The sequence below is a fragment of the Uloborus diversus genome, chromosome 10 (assembly GCF_026930045.1).
Source record: "Uloborus diversus isolate 005 chromosome 10, Udiv.v.3.1, whole genome shotgun sequence".
Classification (NCBI taxonomy): domain Eukaryota; kingdom Metazoa; phylum Arthropoda; class Arachnida; order Araneae; family Uloboridae; genus Uloborus; species Uloborus diversus.
In genome coordinates, this window is record NC_072740.1 from 63,203,059 (window position 1) to 63,226,003 (window position 22,945).

The 22,945-nt window shown below is 32.3% G+C and overlaps 1 protein-coding gene across 1 annotated transcript in view; it reads right to left on the bottom strand.

The window, feature by feature from the left end:
* Positions 1-1,016: 1,016 nt before the first annotated feature.
* The window catches only part of LOC129231028 (serine proteinase stubble-like), a 66,558-nt gene continuing 44,629 nt past the window's right edge, over positions 1,017-22,945 (bottom strand). Inside the window, exons 6-8 of the mRNA XM_054865275.1 lie at positions 8,354-8,622; positions 6,216-6,373; positions 1,017-1,178 (exon numbers count right to left, since the gene is read on the bottom strand). Of these exons, the coding sequence (XP_054721250.1) occupies positions 1,017-1,178; positions 6,216-6,373; positions 8,354-8,622 (589 nt within the window). The remainder of the gene's footprint in view (positions 1,179-6,215; positions 6,374-8,353; positions 8,623-22,945) is intronic.

Consider the following 22,945-nt stretch of genomic DNA (forward strand, 5'->3'; position numbering starts at 1 on the left):
TGCAAGAATACCTTTTTCCATTCGTAAACTTTAATCAGAGGGCTTTTAGCGTGACACTAAATCCATTTTAGAAAAAAAGTTCTATTATTCAAATGAAACAAGAATTATCATGTCTAAAAAAATGCTATAAAAAAAGCCTCACTTAACTCCTGAACATTTAACGTTTCTCATAAAATCTATTTAAAAAAATCTTCATTTTATGAGCTATTTTTTTAAAAAAAACTAAGTATTATGCCTAAGAATTTGTGTTGTCAATTTAACCAGTGTAACAGTATGTATAAACTTTTTTTTAATACGATGAGGAAAATACTTTACGATGTATCTTTTATCAGTAGAAAAACTAAATCTTCTCCTGAACCGTAAAATCTCACTGCATATCTTTTCACAAAGATGATGACAGAAAAGACAAAGATTATAAGTTTTTTTTTTTTGCAAATGCTGCTGTAGGGTAAATATTCTCAACCATGACATTTGATGAATATGGTAATCATTCGTATAACGCCGTAACGCATAAACTGTTATATAAAGTTGAGATGAAAACGCGTGTTAACTTTTCTAATGGTATTTTTACTATATTCATTAACTGGACACAGATAAACATTTTATTCTCATTACATTTGATGTTAAAACGACCAGCGTATCCACCAAGCAATTAGACTAGAGTTTAACTGGTTACGATTATGCTTGTATTTTATGAAAGGAAATGAAGCCATGATTTAACTCTGAAATATTATTACAGAAGGTTGCAAGAAACAACATGAATGGGTTGAAAGAATGTTATAAATTGTAGTCTAATGTAAGAAAAGAGATACAAAGAGGAATTAGAGCTTCACAGGATGAAAGCTCACAATTAAAATTAAGAAAATGAAAGACAAAATCTATGTTCTCGTGTTTGAGTTTGAACACATAGCTGCTTCATTTGAACTTAGAAATCAGGTCATAACACAAATGAACAAATGCTCTTTATACAATATGTCGAGTTTGGATCTGACTTATCAGAAACTTTCGTACGTGAGTTAGTTTCTGTTAGTGACTTGATCTATCCAAGTAACATACTCAGAAATTTTTGTGTAGACTCCTGGCAGCTTGGGTCTAGCACATCCTACGCCCCACGAGACGAGTCCTACTAAAACGGTCCTTCCGTTCTTCACAGCTGTAAGGGGACCACCAGAATCACCCTGAAGGGAAGAAGATACACTCATTAAAATACATTGATTTTAACACGCTAAGGATCTGGAGAGTCAACTTTGTAAAACTTAGTTTTTTTTTTTGCTCATCCCTCTTTTTCAATCATTTAAAGGTTAAAATTGAAGCTTCAATGCTTTCTGTGTCTGTGTACGCATTTAATTTCCACATGTACTACTTTAAAAAGGTGAGTAGTGCGTTTATGCAAGTGGTCATGTACTGCTCATTTTTCTTCACTTCCTTAAAAGTTTCATTTTGGAAGCTAAGCGTCCCCATTTCTTGCTGATAAGCGACCACGTAATCACCCTTATCCTTAAAGACTTACTTAATCCGACCTAAATTAATTGCTACGTTTAAATAGTTTTGTACTGATTGTTGATACTAATGCTTTTCTGATGTTTTTTGATCATTTTTAGACATTTCAAGGTTTTATGCTATCAATTAACAACAGTTGCTTACCAAACATTCCCTCCTTTTCTTCTAAAATCAATACCAAATAATTTTCACGGATACCAAGTTCACATTCTCTTAAGCCATGCCCCCTTTTATAAGGACTGTACCACCAGTATACCAGAAAGATCAGTTTGTTTCCACTAAATTTGCGATTTATTATCTAGAAGATAGATTTATGTGATTATTAATGGTGGACGGATTAATAGAAAATGGAAAGTGCGGACTCAAGATTGTTGAAAATAGTTTGGTACTGATTTAAGAAGGAAAGGAGGGGATGATAGGTAAGTACGTGTTATTGATTGTCATAGAACCTTGAAATCCCTGTAAAATGGTTAAAAAAAATTATCAATTTAATTATTTAATCAGGGGGAACACCTGGGGGGGGGGGAGGTCATAGCGCAGACTGCGCCATTGAAATTTTTAGGGGGGAGGGGGTGTTTTAAGGCAGCGAAGGCAACCTAAACTAGCTGCCGTCAACTTTCTGAATTAGACTAACACTAAGTTCGACTTTGGAAGAGGGGGGAGGGGACTTATTTTATCGCTGTGCCACTGGTAAAATCCCCGTACAAAACAATGTTTTTATACATCAAGAACTTGTAAAACATTAGTGTCAAGTTTTTATCTTTAAATTCATTGTAACTTCTGTGGACCTTTTTCAAGAACAAAAGGCGATTTTTTTTGTTGAAAATAAACATATTTGTAGCATTTTTAGCTTTTTTAAAGTCTTGAAAAATATTCAAATAGCTTTTGATTTAGAAGTTGAGTCTATTTTTTCTCCAGAAAATAATACTTTTTTCTCTGACAAAAATATGGTCCAGAATGTCTTCGCGATCGACCTTCAACAGGTCGGAGATCGACCGGTCGATCACGTTCGACGGGTTGCTTACCGTATTTCTCTATTTGGGGGGATGGGAGGAGGGGTTCCGATTTGGGGTGGTCTTCTTGGTATTCGGGGAGGGGAGGGTGCACATTTGCTCTTGGGGGGAATGGGCACACCTGATTAAATAGAAAAATTTTCAACTGTAGAGACTAACTTTGTACAAAATTTTTGACCTAAGTGTAGCGACTAATTTGGGACGGAAAGAGTAATCTTAATAATGCTCACTGAAGTTTCTGATGTGAATTTCAGATACATAACGATATTCACTAGACATATCCAATACTTTACCGGACTTCACTGTTACTAATACTTTACTGTTTTACTTAATGATAGGAAGCACAAATTTGATCCTCAGATTGGATGTTCATACTCAGATGATACCAAATCCTCGGCTACAAACAGCTGCTTCATCTGCTTAGCATCATTCTGTATATTTATGAACAAAAATGAAAAGATTATTTAAAATATATAAAAGGTTTTGTTTCGTAAATGGTATAAGTAATCGTCTTAGTAAAAACTTTTTATTGGACAATATACACAAAATAAAGATTATTCATCACAAAACGTGGATAAAATGAAATGCTTTGACTTCTCAGTTCCAGACTATATGCCTGACCCGTGTTACTTACCTTCAGAATTTTTTTTTGGATTTATGATTCTAAACCAAAGGCAAGTGGTTGCAAAATGTTAAAATTACTCACCTGGAAAAACCTCCATTGCAATAGTCTAGGAAATATTTTAATGAAATATTTTAGCTTGTCAGATCTGAACACTTACCATTTCTGTACAATCATTAAAAAACTAAATTTGGAAGAAAATAATTAAAACTAAAATTATTATATGAATCTTAGGCACATGCTATAATTCAGTTTTTGAAGCCTTCTGCCATATTTTACTGACATTAAACAATAACATCTTTTTGAAACTGTTTTTTTATGCTCGATTAAAATGTATTTAACCTGAAGTATTGAAATCAAAATAGAAAGACAAAGCTGAAAGTTAACTTATGTTTAAAACAAAAATAAAGAAAATGCAAAGTATGAGAGAAAACTCATTACTTTAAATATTTCTTCATGATACTTTATATTGAAAATCCATTTGAGCAGCTTTTAAGTTTGAAGTACTTAAAATATTTTTTAAGTTACGCGTAAGATTTCAATGTTATTTTGGTAGCTTTCATGAAAAGCTAATAACATTATCAAATGCAGATATTTTCAAAAGTATACTACATCAATCACACACACACACACTCAACCTCTTGAAAGCTTATTTAACCAGCAAGAGTTCTGTTTTCATAACCGTTAGTTCTAGAAAAATACTTCGAATTGCAAAAATGGTCAAAATGAGCTGCCAACAAAAGATATTAAAAGCTTAAATGCAAAAAAAAAAAAAAAAAAAAAAAAAGTAAATAGAGGGAGCTAGTTCAATCATTGGCTTAGTAAAAGCTTAGACAAAGAGCTCAAGTCACGTGATTTGACAACGACGAATGGTTGACGCGTTTTGCATGAAAATGGTGAGAGAAACCTGCTTTCTTCCAATGTTTCGCTGTAAAATCTATCACGTGGCTTAGTGTCTTTGCTTTACGAATGAAAGTCTTCACTCCCTTCATTTTATCCCTTCTCGATGGTAGGGACCGTGCAGAAGATGATCGGATCGTATCGCACATGTTGCCAAAATAAAGAAAAAAAATATTTATCACTGTTATTTTTTTAAAAAATAAATGCAAATGTTATGCTATAATACAAAAAGACACACTACAAAAATTCCTTATTTACACAAGACATACTCGATGCGCTTATATAATTTTACACCCTTGTTATATATTATATTTCCCCTGAAAGATGTAAACGGTCCCCCGAGTGTAAAGTGGTATACGTCACAACTTTACTCTGGTTAGCTGCTATATTTTTATTAAAAATTCTAATATTAGGACACAATTTTGCCGCTCATGGTAGTGCAGAGCAGGACCACATTTACAATCCACACATGCATTATATGTTTAGTATGAACCAAAAATATAAATATACATTAGTTCAATATCAAAAACAAATTCATTTCCAATTTTTAGTTACATGTATGAATGTAAGCTTCTTTACTGAAGATCTGCAATGCGATTCGTAAGTAACGGTTGACGCTTCCATGATTTCTTTTTTTTTTTTTGGTGAAAATAATTCGGGTTCGGAGCTCAAGGAATTGGAGCTGATGCTCTCGTTTTACACCGAAAAGTAAGTGAAGAGCAATGTGAAAAATAAACCAGATATCGTTTTGATGACTTTTCAATTATTGGGGGGGGGGGGGGGGGGGAGATATCGCCATGAGTTCCACAGCTGCCTAAAAGTGTTTATTTTTCAAAACGTTTCCATCTCTTTAGCTCTTCAGAGCAATGTTTACGGTTAATTTAATGCTCCGCCCCCCGCCCTAATCAAAATAACGGCAGTGAAATTGTCGAAAACTTAAAAAATTAGGGCCACCATTGCTAAAAAATGGAGGGTGATCTGGGAAAATTGTAGTCATATTTACTTCAGGCGATCATTTTACTTAAGAACCAGTGAGAATAGCATTTTTTTTATTCCTCCAAATGTAATTAATTTGTTCATAAAAATTTAACTTTAAATTTAAAAAAAAATCCATGTATTTGAGTACTATGCGGGAGACCTAAATATTGCATAAGAGCAAAAAGCTTTTTTTTTTGACAATACTGTTCGACTTTAATGTTTACATCAGTCAACTTCAAATGTTTTTTATATATATATAATATATATATATATATATATATATATATATATATATATATATATATATATATATATATATATATATATATATATATATATATATATATATATATATATATTTGAATAAAAAAATTGTGTTGGACACTGGCTCATAGGGGCAACTTTTTGAAATTTTGAATTAAAAAAATAAGTTTTTTTATGCACCTTAATGCATAATATGAGCATAATGCAATATTCAATAGAATTCTCTAAGCACTTTGCTCAGCTTAACGTAGCTATAAATCACACAAATATTTGTTTTTACGTCATTCATGAATGTGCTTTATAAACATATTCATACTGCAAATTTAAAAGGCATTTATACCGTCGATACTTCCATGTAAGTGTGTGCTAAATTCAGTGCATTTCTTAGCAAACATTCTATTTTTTTTAGTAATTCCTAAAATTTTCCGTTTCTATTTCTAACAATTTGAAAACAACTTATAATTACATTTTCTTTCCCGATTTCTCTTCGTACTATTTTGCAAAATAAAACGACAGAAAAGGATGACGGATGAAATGTAATTGTTTTGTTACTTTAAGGTTTAGAGTATTGTTTTCCACTTAAAAAAAAACAAAAACTCGTATTCCATTTTATACTCAATGTATGATAACTTTAAGTGCATTGAGATATGTTTTAATAAAGTACTGTAAGAAATGGTATTTAAATGTTGAAATTTCTAAAGCAAAGTAATGAAATGTCAATAAAGTGAAAATGAAAACAGTTTATAGATATACTAAGAAGCTATGAAAAACCTATTCTTGCTCATTAGATCACTTTTTTTTAAATTTTGATGTTGGAATATCTTTCAGCTAAGTGTATACATTTAGTATTATTTCAGAGAGTCATGTAACACTAAAGAAAATTGTGTTAATTTTACTGTATTTGACAAAAACATTTTTTTAATGAAAGTTTTATTTACCTGGCATGAATCCTTTCCTCCTTCTTTGTAACCAGCACAGACCATGGTAGAGAATATTGTTTCCTTTCTCCCAATGCTTTTATACCAATCTTGGCACTCAGTATGGTCAATCACTTCCAGTTCCACTTTTTGTAATATTCCGGGAGAATCACGGACTCCTGTAAATGAAAATAAAAACCTCACGTTGAAAAAGTTATATAAATGTAATGGGGTCGTTTCCAAAATTTCAAAAGTTTTTTTTTCTGAAAGAGCATGCTTAAAAACATAGGATCTCACTATTTTTTAAATAATTTGACTAAGTTTAATATTTTTTAAAAAGTACTTTAATCGGTGCGCATTCATTGTTTACGTTTCTGCCCGATGTTATCACAAATGATGAAATGCCATTCACTGTTGCCATTTTCATAAATAATTATATTTAATTCGCATCTTTACTCACATGTAGTGGCAACGATATGGTTGAAGCAAGCGTAGAGCGCAATATTTCATTCGCTTCTTGATTATCATAACGTGAAAATGGGGCAGGCAGATGCGGCAAAGTTCATCATTTGTGACGTCATAAAGACCACGCCTTGTTTTCGAATCGGACATTTAAAAAAAAATAATTAAAAATTAAGCGTTGGGAAAATGAAAGTTTTTTCTCGCTTCATGTTTTTTTTTCTTTTTTGCTTATTCTATCAATTTCAGTGACTAAGAGTAGTAATTTTGACTAAAGGAAACAACTCCATTACAGGGTAAACTAGAATGGTTGATGTGCAGAAGTTTGGGAACATAGAGCTTGAGAAGTCTGCAATTTGACTCTGATAGCTTCAACTCCGATGGACGATGGGGTCTGTTAGTTTAGGACCTCATTTGTTAACATAACGGTGAAAACGCCGGTATTCTTCTCCAAAAACGTTAGGAGACTGTTATTGGCTTTATGCCAGTGGCAAGAGTTCCTTAACTTTCTACCCAACAGAAAATGAACTCTCTCTATGTCAGATGTCTTGTCATCGCAGCCGCTCTATAAATAACCCTTTTCCATGTTTAAACTTGGCTTTTAGTATGCAAAAAATAGTGCCATTTGTTTTGAACTGTAAGTGTCAACTAATTAAGGGAAGTAGAAAAAAAAATCATGAAAATTAATTAAAATTAACAAATAAATGAGTAAAGTATCAAAATCAAAAGATAACATATTTAACCTACAGGTGCTGCTAAATAACTAGCTCATAAAACCAACGTCTGGTTTTAACAGTTAATAACTCTGTTAATTAATGTCGTAAAGATGAGATCGTTTTAAGTTCCCCAAAAAATAACAAATCTTTCTGTACATAGATCGACTCAAACCTCGTTTTTGTTCTTGAGAACAGGGCATGGGCGCCCATATGCAAAATTGTAAGTGGAGGGGCTCAGATATTTTAACCATGGTTTAGCATGATATTTTCCCCATGAAAACCAATTTCAAGACCGATTAGAGTCATTAAAATTGGACATTTTTAATTACTAATTCATTAATGACTGGAGGAGAAATATTTTTACATTTTTGCAAAGAAAAAATACTAAAAACAAGGAAGTTCTAATTTCTAAGGGGGGGATTTCGAGCCCCCCCTGCCCCTTTATATGGGCGCCCTTGATACAGGGTGTTTCGGTGAAGAGATGAAATGAGCTTGCATAACTCTTGAAAATATAGCAATGCAAGGCCAGAAATTGTTTTCCGTTGCTATAGTGCAAAAAAAAAAAAAAAAAAAGAAATAAGGTGACACCACGTCTTTTAATATTTGTTTCAATGACAAATTTAAGATAAAATGTAACACAGTCAAACGTTTTGTCGATTTACTGCAATGCATTTACTATGTATATACGGACGTCAGGAGAAAACTCGTTGTAATTAACTCTGGATTGTCAAAATGAACATTTCGGGTGTCTATACGTTCTTAGGCATTCCACATGTGATCTGGTTGAAACAAAAATCAATATGCATTCGGGGGCGAGCAAAATGGAAATTAAAGTCCATTTTTGAGTGAAACTTTTTTCGCGAATACAATACTTCCTTTACTATGTAAAAAGAAGTAAAAAGGGAAATACACTGAAAATGTTTGGATTTATGGAGGAATGAAATGAATATAGAAACAGAGAAAAAGAATTTTTTCTTCACTCACCGTATCGTGTTCTACCCCATCCAGTTACAGTTGCCTTTTGCCCAGCAAATTCTTCTCCAAAGAAAGGTAAGCAGACTGGAATGACATGCCTTCGAAATCTAATCGGTCTTTGCAACTGAAGCAGTGCAATATCGTGTTGGTAGTTGGCAGGGTTATAGCCAGGATTCACAACTTTACGCCTTACAGCCAATTCTTCATGAGCATAGGCTTCTGTAGTTTGCCTAATGTCATGTTCGCCTAAGCGGACCTTCAAGCTAGAAGTCTGAGACCTATTTCAAACATTAAAATATTAGCATACTTAAGTAGCTGCATAGACTGAAAACATTTTATTTTTTAAAAGGATTCTGATATTCCATCTCAGAATTGTTTCTGGACCTATGGTAAATGCAGTTCTGCCGAGAGCCAAGGCGGGCCCCTTGTTAGATTGGTCATTTGGGCCCCCCTCCCCACGTGAAATAGTTAAAATTTATACTACTCCAGTTCCGAGCCGGGTCCTTTCAAGGGCCGGGCCCCATTGTTTTCGACTTGGCTGACGTGGCATTTCTACGGCTCTGGGTAAATGTACAAATAATGTGCCATGTACCTATAATGGGATGTTTTGAATAATGAAAACAAGCTTATTTGACCCTAATGGAAACAAATAAATTAATACCTGATTGGTTGAATCCCTTTCCTTGAAATACGCAGAGTTACATCATTGTTTGATGTGAAGAAAATAGTTTTTATTAAGTAGAGTGAAAATAGCTCTTAAGAAGTAAGTCTTACTCTTCTAAAGAGTATTTTGTTAAAAATGTATAATTTTTTTTCTTAGAATGTCTTTTTATAATTCATTACATATTTAATAGTCTGTAACTGACGTTTATAAAACATAAATATTTATATTTAATTTTATTAATATTTAATATTTATTTATTTATTAATATAAATATTTATTTATTAATATTAATAAATAAATATTTATACTTATTTATTAATATATAAATAGTAGCTTATTTTAGGGGACATGTATTGCTCAATTTTTGCTACGTTAAACGACAATTTTTAATTTGATGTTTAACTTTTTAATTTATGCTTTAATTAGTTCATTCAACATATCTTTATTACTTCCTTTTACAAAAAAGGAAGTATTGTATTCGCGAAAAAATTTTCACTCAAAAATCGCCCTTAATTTCCATTTTGCTCACCCCCAAATGAATGTTGAGTTTTTTTTTCGATTCGACCACATGCGGAAAAGTGCCTAAGAATGTATAGACACGCGAAATATCCATTTTGACCATCACCGAGGTAATTACAACGACTTTTCTCGTGACGTCTGTATGTATGTGCGTATGTGTGTATGTGCGTATGTGCGTATGTGCGTATGTATCTCGCATAACTCAAAAATGGTATGTCCTAGAAAGTTGAAATTTGGTACATAGACTCGTAGTGGGGTCTAGTTGTGCACCTCCCCTTTTGGTTGCTTTCGGATGTTCCTAAGGGGGTCTTTTGCACCTTTTTGGGGGGAAATCATTGTTAATATCAATGCAAACTTAAGTGGTGTTACAATTTGGCGGACACTTGGCGATATATCGCCAGTCTTTTGGTCGCCAAGTTTTGTCGCCAACTTGGCGGAAAATTTGGCGATTTTTTTTATCTGGTTTTAATTTGGCCATCGTTTTTAATATTTAGAGATTAAACTATTGAATCACATTAAAATTGCCAATAATGGGAAAATGACATTAAAATGGAGTAAAAGGAAGTCATGTGAGGCACACATCAGCTCGTTTTAATTTGTTATTTGATGATCAAAGCCAGTAGCCAATCAAAAATGACCCATTTTTGATGGACTTGCGGTCCATTACTGATACACTTGTGCGTTATTACTAATAAAACCTAGTTAATCGCCTAAAAAAGTGATTAACTATTTTTTTTTTTGGATGATGACACTTTTTGATTTTTTCAATACATTTAAAAAAATTGCTTTTTTTTTTGGAGTAAGAATACATTTTTAGTGGTCCAATCTAGAGGGATTCATAACTGGTACGTATGAAATTTAGCATGCCCGTTACAGAAGCAAAGATAAGGTAAAAGCTTTATTTATTTTTAAATTAATGTAGGGTAGACCGGGGCACGTTTACGCAGTGCCCTTTTTCCGAAAAGAGTTAGAACTGGGGATCCAACTGTCATACCCGATTGATGCTATTTTCTAGCAAATATTCTCACAAGTTTTTGAGCAACAGTCGAGCTTCGGATTAGCATGCGCATAGAAAAATCTGTTTTCTACCAAGCTGAGTAAATTTTGTGTTGAACGTTTTGAAGCTTGTTGTGAATAGATAATACGCAGTTAAGAACAAATATATATATATATATATATATATATATATATATAAATCATCAGAATTTTATCCTTTTTTGAGAAGAGCATTTGTATGGACAGAAAAGTTATGAAATTTTGTTGCACGTTAAAAATAAATCTAAACTTGTCGACGGGGCACGTTAAAGCATTTTCAGCGGGGCACATTTACGCACGTTCTTACTGTGTCTTATAACTCTGTCTTACTTCAAAATGGAGCCCGGACGCTTTTTTCGCTCTCTACTGTTTCAAACATTTAATATTTTTATGCTATTTAGTTTTGAAAATCACCTTTCATTTCTAATTAAGTAACATATTCGTATCTTATAGTTTACAATCATATAGCGTTGTCTTCATGCCTATAAAATGTTCTTTAATTAATTGTGTGTAATTTTCTTATGATTAAAGTGTTTTAAGATAAATAAAACATTTAAATTTGTGGTTAAATATTTCAAAAACTTAATCCTTGCTAGGGTTTTTTCTATGCGTAAACTTGCCACGCGTTCGGGCATGTTTACGCAAACGACTTGAACTCAAAAAAACATTTTTTTTAAGGTTAAAAACACAAGCTGCGCATCGACTGAATATACGAATTTCGACTCCATTAATTGCTTCATACAACCACAATGTTTAAAATTTCCTCTGTTAAAACAAAAACTAGAAAATTCGTTGAAAAAAATCCTCGTAAACGTGTCCCGGTCTACCCGATACATTTAATGATTTTATGCTTTAGCAATGATGAATAAGTAATCTTCCGACCGAACTCTTTAAACATTTTAATACAACTGACTAAATGTTCTTAAGTGACCATTATTGGTGCATTCACCTTACGGGCGAATTATTTCATGCATGGAAATGATTTAGTGCTTAAGATTACAGTTGCGCCATTTTGTTGCCTCTTACAGTTGCATATATTTTCCTAAATAAATTTTTCTGCCGTTTTCAAAGAATTTTATTGATTTAATAAACAAAAAGGAGAAAACTGAAAAAATACATAACTAACGATTACTAAAAACAAAGATTGTTAATTTTGATTAAACAATAATAATAATTATTTATTAGTTATTTATGTCTTTCTCAGAAAAATAACTACTTTGTGAAAGTTAATGAAAATAAAAAAAGAGCAGAAAAAGGGTCCTTTAAGATACAGGGTGACAAGAAATAACTTGGACTCACATGATACATTAAAATTTTAATGCTAATGAGAATATAACGACCAAACTTCAAAATAAATATGAATGCATTAATTATTCTAATATATTTAAAAATTTTCAACGTGGCTGCCTTTAGACTTAATACAAAGCTTTGAACGCATCACAAAATTTTCGACTATTTGCCGCAACTTACTTACTGATGTTTCATCCCGTTCCTTGTATAAGGATTTCTTTAAAAATGCCAAACTTTATGTGGTTTAGTACACACTCTTGTCTCCAAGACATTCTCAGAATTTTAAACGGCGTCAACTATCCTAATCTAATGTTTTTGGGTAAAATATGTGCTAGTTGGAAAACGGCACTTGTTTTTGTGGATCAAGGGATAAAGATTAACCAAGAAACATATCGTAAAATCATTTTGTAAGATGTTGTTTTATCTTAGTCCCAAAAATTCTTTGGTAACAACAAATATGGACCTGCCAACAGGATTCCGTACTTGCACACAGAGCTAAAAGCACTGAAGATTGGTGCAACACACATTTTTCGGACTTCATTGGAGCTCTAGAATGGCCACCATATTCCCCAGATTTGAACCCAATGGATTATTCTGTTTAATCCATCTTAGAGGCAAGGAAATGTGCTAAAGCCCATACGACTTTGGCATCCGTAAAGAAATCCTTATGCAAGAAATGAGATAAAATATCAATAATTGAGTAGCGGCCCATAGCCGAATATTTTCTGACACGTTTAACGCTGTGTATAAAGCTAATGGTAGTCTTTTTCATGAATTTGTAAATATATTAGACGAAATAATGTATTCATATTTATTTTCAAGTTTGGTCGTAATATTTTCATAGTAAAATTATATACTGTATCATGTGTGTCCAAGTTATTTCTTATCACCCTGTATAACCAGTGTACAATGGAGCGTAAACGTTTAAGCACAATGCAAATGTTTGAACAAAAAGAAACCTATTCAACGGAATACTTTTAAAATTCTACTGTAGCTGGATAGTATGATCATGAATACACATCGAAAGTTTTGAAAAAATAATCCTAATGAAAACCAGAAATTGATTAATACATTTTTTTATGCCGCAAAAGATTCTGGACAAATCAGATTTTATACAGATATCTTTTGAAACATCATAAGCGGCGAAAGGGAGAGATTTTTTATCTAAGACTATAAAGTGTAGATCTTGCTCAACGAATAATCAAAATTCCAAAACCTTTGTAGTTCTTGCCTGAAGAAGGTGAAACAATGTAGAAGCTGAAAGCTGAAATTAAATCCACTTCTCAAATTTTCTTGTTTTAAATCGGCCCATATATGGTAGTATATGGTGTTTTACTTTGTGCAGAGCACTTTAAACGTGCGTTCTTCTCAAAAAAGCCATGAATAGGCATATTTTGTAAGAATAAAGAAATTAAAAGATCGGATCGAACTGTCAACTTTTCTCATAATCGGATGAAACTCCAATTCGGGTTAAAACTAGCACGTGACAGCATAAGCAGACGAAAAACTTGAATCAGAATTTATCAACAATAAATAAATAAATAAATAAAAATTTATACATTAGCCTTTTCTGAAACAATGCCACAAACAAACAAGATTGTTCTGGGAAAATAGCCCACATAACACCGTGACTAAAGAATGAGTATTACTCTGATGAAAATATATAGAATTCGTATGGCCAAGATGGGTCAACATTCAATAGGCGTCAAAAGGCTCGAACTGACAATTTGTCTTGTAATCGGAAAAAAGTTCAATTTGGATCAAAACTAACACATAACAGCATAAGTAGACGAACAACCGAATCAGAATTCATCAAAATAACAAAAATTTGTTCGTGAGCCTTTTCTGACACAGCACCACAAACAAACAAGATTGTAATAGGAAAAATAGCCCATATAAGACCGTGACTTAAGAGTATTACTTTCTCTCATGAAAATACGTAGAATTAGTATGGCCAAGGTCGGTTATCATTCTATTAGCGTGACTTGAGGAAAGATTCAACGAGTATATACTGCAGGGAACGATTGCTGATGATGTCTTGGGTCTTTGAATTTAAAAAGACCACATTTCTTTGCATCCTAAATTACACTAAAATTCAAAAAGATTTTCAACAATTATCTGTGGGTGGGCATTTGCTGTCGCTTGGTGAACTTATAGATGCTCTCAATTGGATCTTTCAGCAAGACAACACATATACACAAACTTCTCATTGTACAAAAGACAGGCTTTCGTTATCGAATATGTGTGTGATGAACTCGATAGCACTCAGGTAAGATCTCAATCCAATAGAGAGCATCTAGAAATCCTCTCACGTGACTTCATAACTATTAGAAGGCAGTATTATTCAGTGCAAGAGCGCAAATCAACGATTTAAGAAAGTCTGAGGCCGATTCGCTTCTTAACCTTCCATAAACTCGCGGTATCAATTGAAAATTACATATTCCATTTTGTCAGGGGTATGTGGGGATGTGTGTGTGATGAACTCGCTAGCACTCAGATCAGATCTCAATCCAATAGAGAGCGTCTAGGAATCCTCTCACGTGACTTCACAACTATTAGAAGGCAATATTATTCAGTGCAAGAGCGCAAATCAACGATTTAAGAAAGCCTGGAGGCCGATTCGCTTCCTAAACCTTCCATAACCTCGCGGTATCAATTGAAAATTATACATATTCCATTTTGTCAGGGGTATATGGGGATGTGTGTGTGATGAACTCGCTAGCACTCAGATCAGATCTCAATCCAATAGAGAGCGTCTAGGAATCCTCTCACGTGACTTCATAACTATTAGAAGGCAGTATTATTCAGTGCAAGAGCGCAAATCAACGATTTAGGAAAGCCTGAGGCCGATTCGCTTCCTCAACCTTCCATAACCTCGTGGTATCAAATGAAAATTACATATTCCATTTTGTCAGGGGTAATTTAAATACCACAGACAGCTAAAAGACTTTTGTGAATTGTGAAATGTAAATAGTTTGTTTTTGTACATAAACTTTTACGAGAATACAAAATTTCATTTAAAAATAATTTATTAATTTCTGGTTAATGAGTTGCCTCCAAATTTGACGTATGAACTAGCAATATAGTTGTTTTGCTACAGCAAAAGTTTCAGAACATTCCGGGGTATATGTTTCATTTTACAAAAATAATTATCTTGTGAATGAACTTGTGCGCCGCAAAAGCTATAAAGCCCATCTAGTTCAAACTAACCTAGCTCAAACGTGGATGTAGTTAAGTGATAAGCTTTAGGGAAACCGTAAGTCTTAAAGTTCTACTTTAACTTCTGATACAAAAAAAAAAAAAAAAATCAAAAATAAAAGGTTGTAAGATTTAAAGGTAACCATTTTTCACTTATTAAATTTTTGCTTCTTTCTGGATCAGAGAGTTTTCTTGATGAGATTTTATTTTCCTTGATATTAATGCATTTATTATGATCTTAACAATCTTAATATTTCCCCAATGACGCGTCGTTTCAGTGTTTAAGTACTTGCAAGGAAAACAACCCTCATTTCTTTGCGTGTATTTACGACGCTACATTTTTTCTTTACATTATGACACTAGCAGATTTATTTTCCTATTATTGTGTTAAATTCACATCGGCGCAGATGTTGGAAAAATAGTTGGGATGATCGGATTCAAAAACGTCCAAAAACAAGGCGCAGATACACGTAAAATCTCGAAATTCAGTTCTCCTCAAATGCACATTCGTTGTATTTTTGGAAAAGCAGTACATGAGAGGAAAACAATAGTAAATGATTAATCAAGCACTTTTTATCCAACAATGAATTAGTAAAAACCAAACATAGCACATTAAATAACTTGTTAGGGTCTGGTGGGGGAAAGTGTTCAATGGGGTAAAGTGGTCATACGTCAAATAAATGGCTATAGCTTGGAAATAAATGTTCGAATGAATGTGAAAATTTTATTTTAGAGTAAGGTAGTTAGAAACTACATTTTGAATACAAAATTTTACAACTGGCAAAATTTTACTCGGTAAAAAAAATATTTTGCGTGAATATGAAAAATTTTAAAATCTAAACACCTATTTTATCATCCTTGGGAAATTTTGTTTCTTAAAATTAGGAACATATTGACTGTACAGGAAGCTTCCTACATGTCTCAAGAACTCTTACTTATTAGCAGTTAGCTGAATCTATTTTAGATAATTATTTAGAACAATTTAAGTAAGATGGGGTAAAGTGGTCATAATATTAGGCTTAACGAATATTGTTCTTCTAATGTCACTTAATCTTTAGGTATAAGGCAGATACAAATTAAATATTGATTTTACTTAATATGTATTGTTTTTACGGTAAACGGGGTTAAATATACGAGTATATGCGTATATATATGCATATATATTCGTGTAGACATGTACATAGACGTATTCACATAAATGCGCCAATAAATACGTATATGGGTATCTGAAAGTATTTTTCATACATACAGCTATACATTCTACTATACACGTATATGCTCGCTTATACTCGTATGTATAAGAACACTTATATACTCAAGTAGACACGTATATACGCATACGTACTGGAGTAGACACTTACATACAAGCATATGATATAAAAGTACACAGGGTGAGTTTACATTCTTCAGCAAATTATTAAAAGGTGTTAGAGGAGCGTATAAGAAGCAAGAAAACGAACATATGGTGACAAACACAATGCTGACGCGCTACATTCACGCAAAGTGAGAAATTGATGGATACAAAACAAATCACAAATTTATATATATATATATATATATATATATATATATATATATATATATAATAAAAGTGAAAAATATTGAAAAGACCACACCAAAAGCCCATAGATGCGCAACGCAGCAAAATTAAAAAGCCAAGTAAATATAAAATTAAGCAAACAGAATTTCAAATATTAAACAAATTATATATAATTAATGATGATAAAAAGGAAAATTGCAAACAGCTATTAAATAGGAAAAGATAAAGTATGAATCCAGAGCTCATCAGCCGTGGAGGATTCATTAATTATGGTCAAAAGACCAAAAATTTAACAATGAACTAAAAGAGAATGTTTAAGCTCCAGTACATGCAATATAGAGTAACATTGGGCAAAAGCACCACTTGCTAAACTAAAAACAATAAACTAGAGCTCAAACCTAAAACTAAAAGCAGGGGGTTTCGCCTCGACTAATTAGGAAAACAAGTTCCGATAATTACGGGCTAATTTTAGCAAGTGGTGCTTTTGCCCAATGTTACTCTATATTGCATGTACTGGAGCTTAAACATTCTCTTTTAGTTCATAGTTAAATTTTTGGTCTTTTGACCATAATTAATGAATCCTCCACGGCTGATGAGCTCTGGATTCATACTTTATCTTTTCCTATTTAATAGCTGCTTGCAATTTTCCTTTTTATCATCATCAATTATATATAATTTTTTTAATATTTGAAATTCTGTTTGCTTAATTTTATATATATATATATATATATATATACATACATACATACATACATATTACACAAATATAATTAGACAAAACATTTTAGAACTTAAGAAAGTTTTAAAACGATTGATGAAATTCGCGGCCTTCAGCTGTAATACATGCGTCGCATTCACAGATCCCTCTCTGTTGCAATAACGAGACTTTTGAAGAACTTTCATCAGCCGTTGCGCCTTTGTTGCGATGCGTGTATTAGAGCTACAACAGACTGTAACTTTCAACAACTGCTCTAAATATTTCTTAAAAACTAAAATGTTAAGTAAAATCATCTTTGTGCAACAAATTTGTGCCCTGCTTTGCATCCATCAGTTTCTGGCTTTGTGTGCATGTAGCGCGTCAGTGATTATAACTTTCTTATGATTCTTTGCTTCTTATCCTCCCCTCTCACACCCCTTTGATTTTTGCCCAAGAGCTTAGATTTACTCTGTAGTCCGACATGTATATAAGCGTTTATTCTCTTGTATACATACATTTTCTGGTCGGGTGTATACACGTAAATGTACGTATATACGTCTATACAGGTATATAATCGTGTTTACATGTATACATGCGTATATACTCGTGCTTCCATATTATATATACGTGAGTAGACATGTACAAAGACGCACTGGATGTATCCACGAATTAACTCGTGTATACCCGTATATATATTTATGTACACTTATATATGCGTATATACGTCTACTATACACATATATACTGAAGTATGCACGTATTTTCTCGAGATACAAGTGCATACACGCATACGATGTTCGTTTATACGTGTATATACTCGTATATACACGTGACACGTACTTATACGTGACATGTATATACATGTGACACGTATGTACTCATGTAGACACCTATACACTCCTGTAGGTAATCACATATATATGCTTATATACTCGTATATACACGTATATACTTCAGTAGGCATGTGCATGCATGTATCTGATGTATACATGTATCTACTCATATAGAAACGTGTTTACTCGTGTATAACACGACACGTATATATTCGTGTATACACGCATGTACTCGTGAATATACTTGTAACTATAAAAACGACTGAAATATACAAGTATTAGGGTTCTTTATGATGGTTTTGCATCTATTTTTAACTATGACCACTTTGCCCCATGCTATGACCACTTTCCCCCACCCCATGGGGTAAAGTGGTCATAAAAACATAGGGAAAAGAAAGTTCTATAAAACTACTAAAATCAATATTTTCTTCCTAAAATTCAATGTACCGTGTTTTTTAATAATGCAATGTACAATAACAACAAAACAAGTTGAAGTGTTTAAAGAATTTGTTGCATTTATTATCCACCTAAGTTGAAAATCTACGATTTTATGACCACTTTACCCCACCAGACCCGATATATTTTCTTATTAATATTCTCATACGAAAACTCTAGAGAATCGAGAAAAACTTTTAAACTTTTCTTAAAACAGAAAAATAAATAAATAAATAAATATAAAGAATGCAGGGAAAAAAACGAAAGAAAGAAAAGAAAAACCAAAAGAAAAAAAGATCCTTAGATCCTTCCTTTTTTTTTGAAAAGAAAGACTGTTCTCTCATAAGTAAACAAAAACTGTTACGGAAAATACGGAAAATAAGTTCACGCAAAAAATGTAATACTAATGCAAATAAATATACTTAAAATAAATAAACTTCTCCATCACAATCAACTGATTTTTTTAACTAGAGATTATAATACAAATTAAAAAAAAAAAAAAACAGCATATAATTTAAAATAAATGCAGCATTCAGTATATCGCGGTTAAAAAAATATTCAACTTATTGCTCGTTTGCGTAACCTTCATGAACTACGCATGCACAGAAATCACCAGTAATTAATTAAAGCGTGGAAAAAATCTCATAATGAGTACTGTAACCACATTTCTTCGAGTTTACGATGGAGGGGAAGAAAAGAGGATTTCTGTTTGTGACTTAGTAAAATCGTTTCGAAGAAAATGATACTTCTGATGATGATAAGATAAAGAACAAGTTGATGATAAGATGATGCTGATAAGATGAGAAATGATGCTACTGATATGTTATTGATGATTTATGGGAAATTAAAATAAATAAAACACGAACTTCTACATCAATGCAGAATTATTTTAAGAAGAAAAGAAAAAGAGAATTAAATTCATTAATTTCTAGTTCAAGATGTTTTTAACGGAACGATTGCGTTTTATACTTGAAACCTTCGTTACCATCCTTACTCCGAATATTGCGTGAGGTACTTCTAAAGTAAAAATTCAAGACTGTTATAAGTTAACAGAAAATAACTTTCACGAAGCTAACAAGTCGATACTTAATGTGAACGCGTGAAATTCAGAAAAACTAAGCAGGGGAATGTGGGGCAAAGTGAAATAGTTAAGATGACTAACTTTTTTCAAAATGAAAAAATAGGATATTTGTTTTGAGAATTGCGGTACATAAAGAAAGAATAATGTCTTCTCTACAAAGAAACTTGCATTGAAACATTTTTTTTTTTTTTTTGGCAGTGAGTTTTTACCTTAAAAAAAAGATGGAAAAATTTCACTTTTTTTATGAGGCAAAGTGAAGAATTTTTTTTTCAAAATGAAATACTTTATATTCGATTATTAAAGATATATTTGTTCAAATAAATGAGTAAATAAAAGAATGATTGGATAAATGAAAAGGAAATGAAGCAATAAACGAATACATAAATAAATAATTAAGTTAATGCATGAGCAAAAATAAATGAGTGAAGAAAATAGTGAATGAATGAAAAAATAAGGGGATTAATAAATGAAAGAATGAAAATGAATTAATTAATAAATGAATGTATGAGTGATTTGATAAAAGACTGAATAAGTAAGTGAAATGAACTGTTTCACTTCGCCCCATCCATTTTGCGCCGCATGTACTTGACTTACTGTACAAAACATTTAAAATACAAATAAGCTTAATATTAAACAAATAAATCATGCACTGAATATTAGTAGGTCTCAATTGATATTTCAAATGTTAATAACAAGAACTTTATCATTTAATAATACCAAAAATAATTTTTTACTTACAACAAAATACTGCAAAATGAGTATCAAGTTTTGAAAATTGCTTGTATTATCATATTCTTTGATTTTCAGAGGTAATTTTTTATAGACTGGAATAGACTATACGTGTTACGGCATAGTTAAAATATTATAGATAGGTGGTGGTAAAAGCAAGGAAAAATATTTCACCATTTCATTTTGCCCCGCTATTTCACTTTGCCCCACATTCTCCTATATTATTTTGAAGGTAAACAAAGATTAATTACTTGTAGAAGTGTAATTTGGATAGGTTGTTGGAGAGCGATTAATGTTCACAAGAACATTTTTTATATAACAAGATAATTATAAAACAAGAACATTTTTTACAAAATGAAGGTCAGGCGAAGAAAGCTTCAATAACACAGTCGAGAATGAAAATGGAAACCATACTTTCCTTTTGAAAAAAAAAAAAAAAAAAAATCAGAAAAATTGACAGACAAACCGTGGAGTGTTTTCGGAGTATCGTAATGTATGGAGGAATACTCCATGAACTCTAAATATTTATACGTAATATTGAACCATTTAACAAAATTTATTTTAGCAAAAAAAAATTATTTAGGGAGTGCAAAGTTTTTAACCACTCAAATAGATCTTAAATCATTTTGCCTCATCAGGCTCTAAAAATAAAAATGTTTGAGATGTCGCATGGGAGATAGCATTGGATCTAAGATAAATAAATACCTTTGTGCTGAAAAGTAAAGTAAGAAATGAGAACGTCGAAAAGATTACTGCAGACACGTGTTTCGGCGTTACAAGGAACGCATTTATCAATGCAAAAAGTAATGAGCTTATGGATGAAAAGACATCTGAAAAAAGCCTTGTCGGATGTCTTTTCATCCTTACTTACTTTATTGGATCTAAGCTTCCATCAGAATCAAATTACCGTATTACACCGCATTATCCGGCTTGCCGGAAAAAAGCGAGGTTGACCGGCATGCCGAAAAATTCGAATTTTCCGGCATGCCGGATAATCTGAGGTTTATTTTGCAACAAATCAAAAGTAAATTTCCCCATTCAGTTCCAATCAGAAAGCAAATCACTGCAAGGAAAAAAAAAAAATAAATCCCGAAAGTAACCTTTCAAAAGAAATGTGTATTGCATGTAATCTGTGCTTGTTATTTATGGTAGGCCATAATTAATGGATTTATTTACATGCCAATAAAGTAATAAATTCAGAAGCAATCATCGTTACTGCGATTTATTCATATTTTTTTTAAATAAATTATTTTAGGTTCCTTTTAAAGAGGCAAGTTTAATTTTTATTTATTGAATAGCTATGGCAAATTCTTTAGCACTGGTTAAAGGGCGGTTTACTGCTTAAATATTTGCTTACTTAGTTTTAATTTAACTTCATAAAATCGTTCGTTAAATATTTTTCTTGTTAAAATAACAAATGGCATTGTTAATAAATATTTTTACAAAATTAGACTGTTTATTAATACTACTAAAATATGCATGGAACTTATGTTCGTTTTTAAGATGATCATGTATTTTTTATAGTATTGATTTTTTTTCCTAACCTCGATTTTTCCGGCATGCCGAAAAAGACCACGCAAGTGTTATTGAAAATCTGGTGCCCCCCCGAATTTTGCGGCATGCCGGATTATGCAGAGTAATACGGTATGTGTGAATGATTGCTTGTAGCCTCTTATAAGTATGAACTGTAATTTTTGATGTTTCTTTTAAAAAAATAAACTAAAGTGAATTTATTTCTGATATTCACCAAGCGTTTCTGCAAATATGTGTCTCAGATCGTCATTAATAAACACGACGACATGTCAATTAATGATGATATAAAAATGACGACATTCTGATTGCAAAAATCAGCGCGACGCTGCGACGTACGTCTACGATTTTTGAGAAAGGCAGCAGACTATTTCTTTGTTAAGACGAAAAAAAAAATTTTTTTTTTGAAAGAAAAAAAATCTTACAGTTTCAGCGAACGAAGATTTGTGCTCCATTTCCTTAGTTCTGGGATTTAATTCGCAAGTAGTATGCACTTGTAACTTTTGAGTTTAGTATCTTATTTTATGCATTTTTTGATTAATATAATATCGGTTTATCTTGCAGACTATTATGGGGTTTTTAATCTGCATCGAAGACTATTGAACAAAATTCTGCTCCCTGGGACGACATAAACACAGTGTGCTTTCTTTGAGCAAATAGCAAACTTATTGAGATGAAAAGCAGAACTTAAAAATAACCAATCTGAAAGAGTTATTTTTCGAGTCAAAGCCAGTCTCTTGATTGATAGCTACAATTACGTAGTTTAAATAGCGGCACGTCCGCCATCTTGGGGCTAAACGATGCTTCTTCCTATGTCAGTTATTGTGAAATAGCGTGTTTTGCCTCTTGATTGTGGTTTCTTATTAACTCCACGTTAATTCACAATCAAGAAACATCATGATCAAGAAGCAAAACAGGCTAGTTCATCATAGCAAACATAGGAAGAAAGCGGCGTTTATTCCCAAGATGGCGGAGGTGTCACTACTTAAGCTGCGATTTAGGAACTTAGCTACAATAAGACACCTAACGGAGAAAGAAGAAGATTTAAGA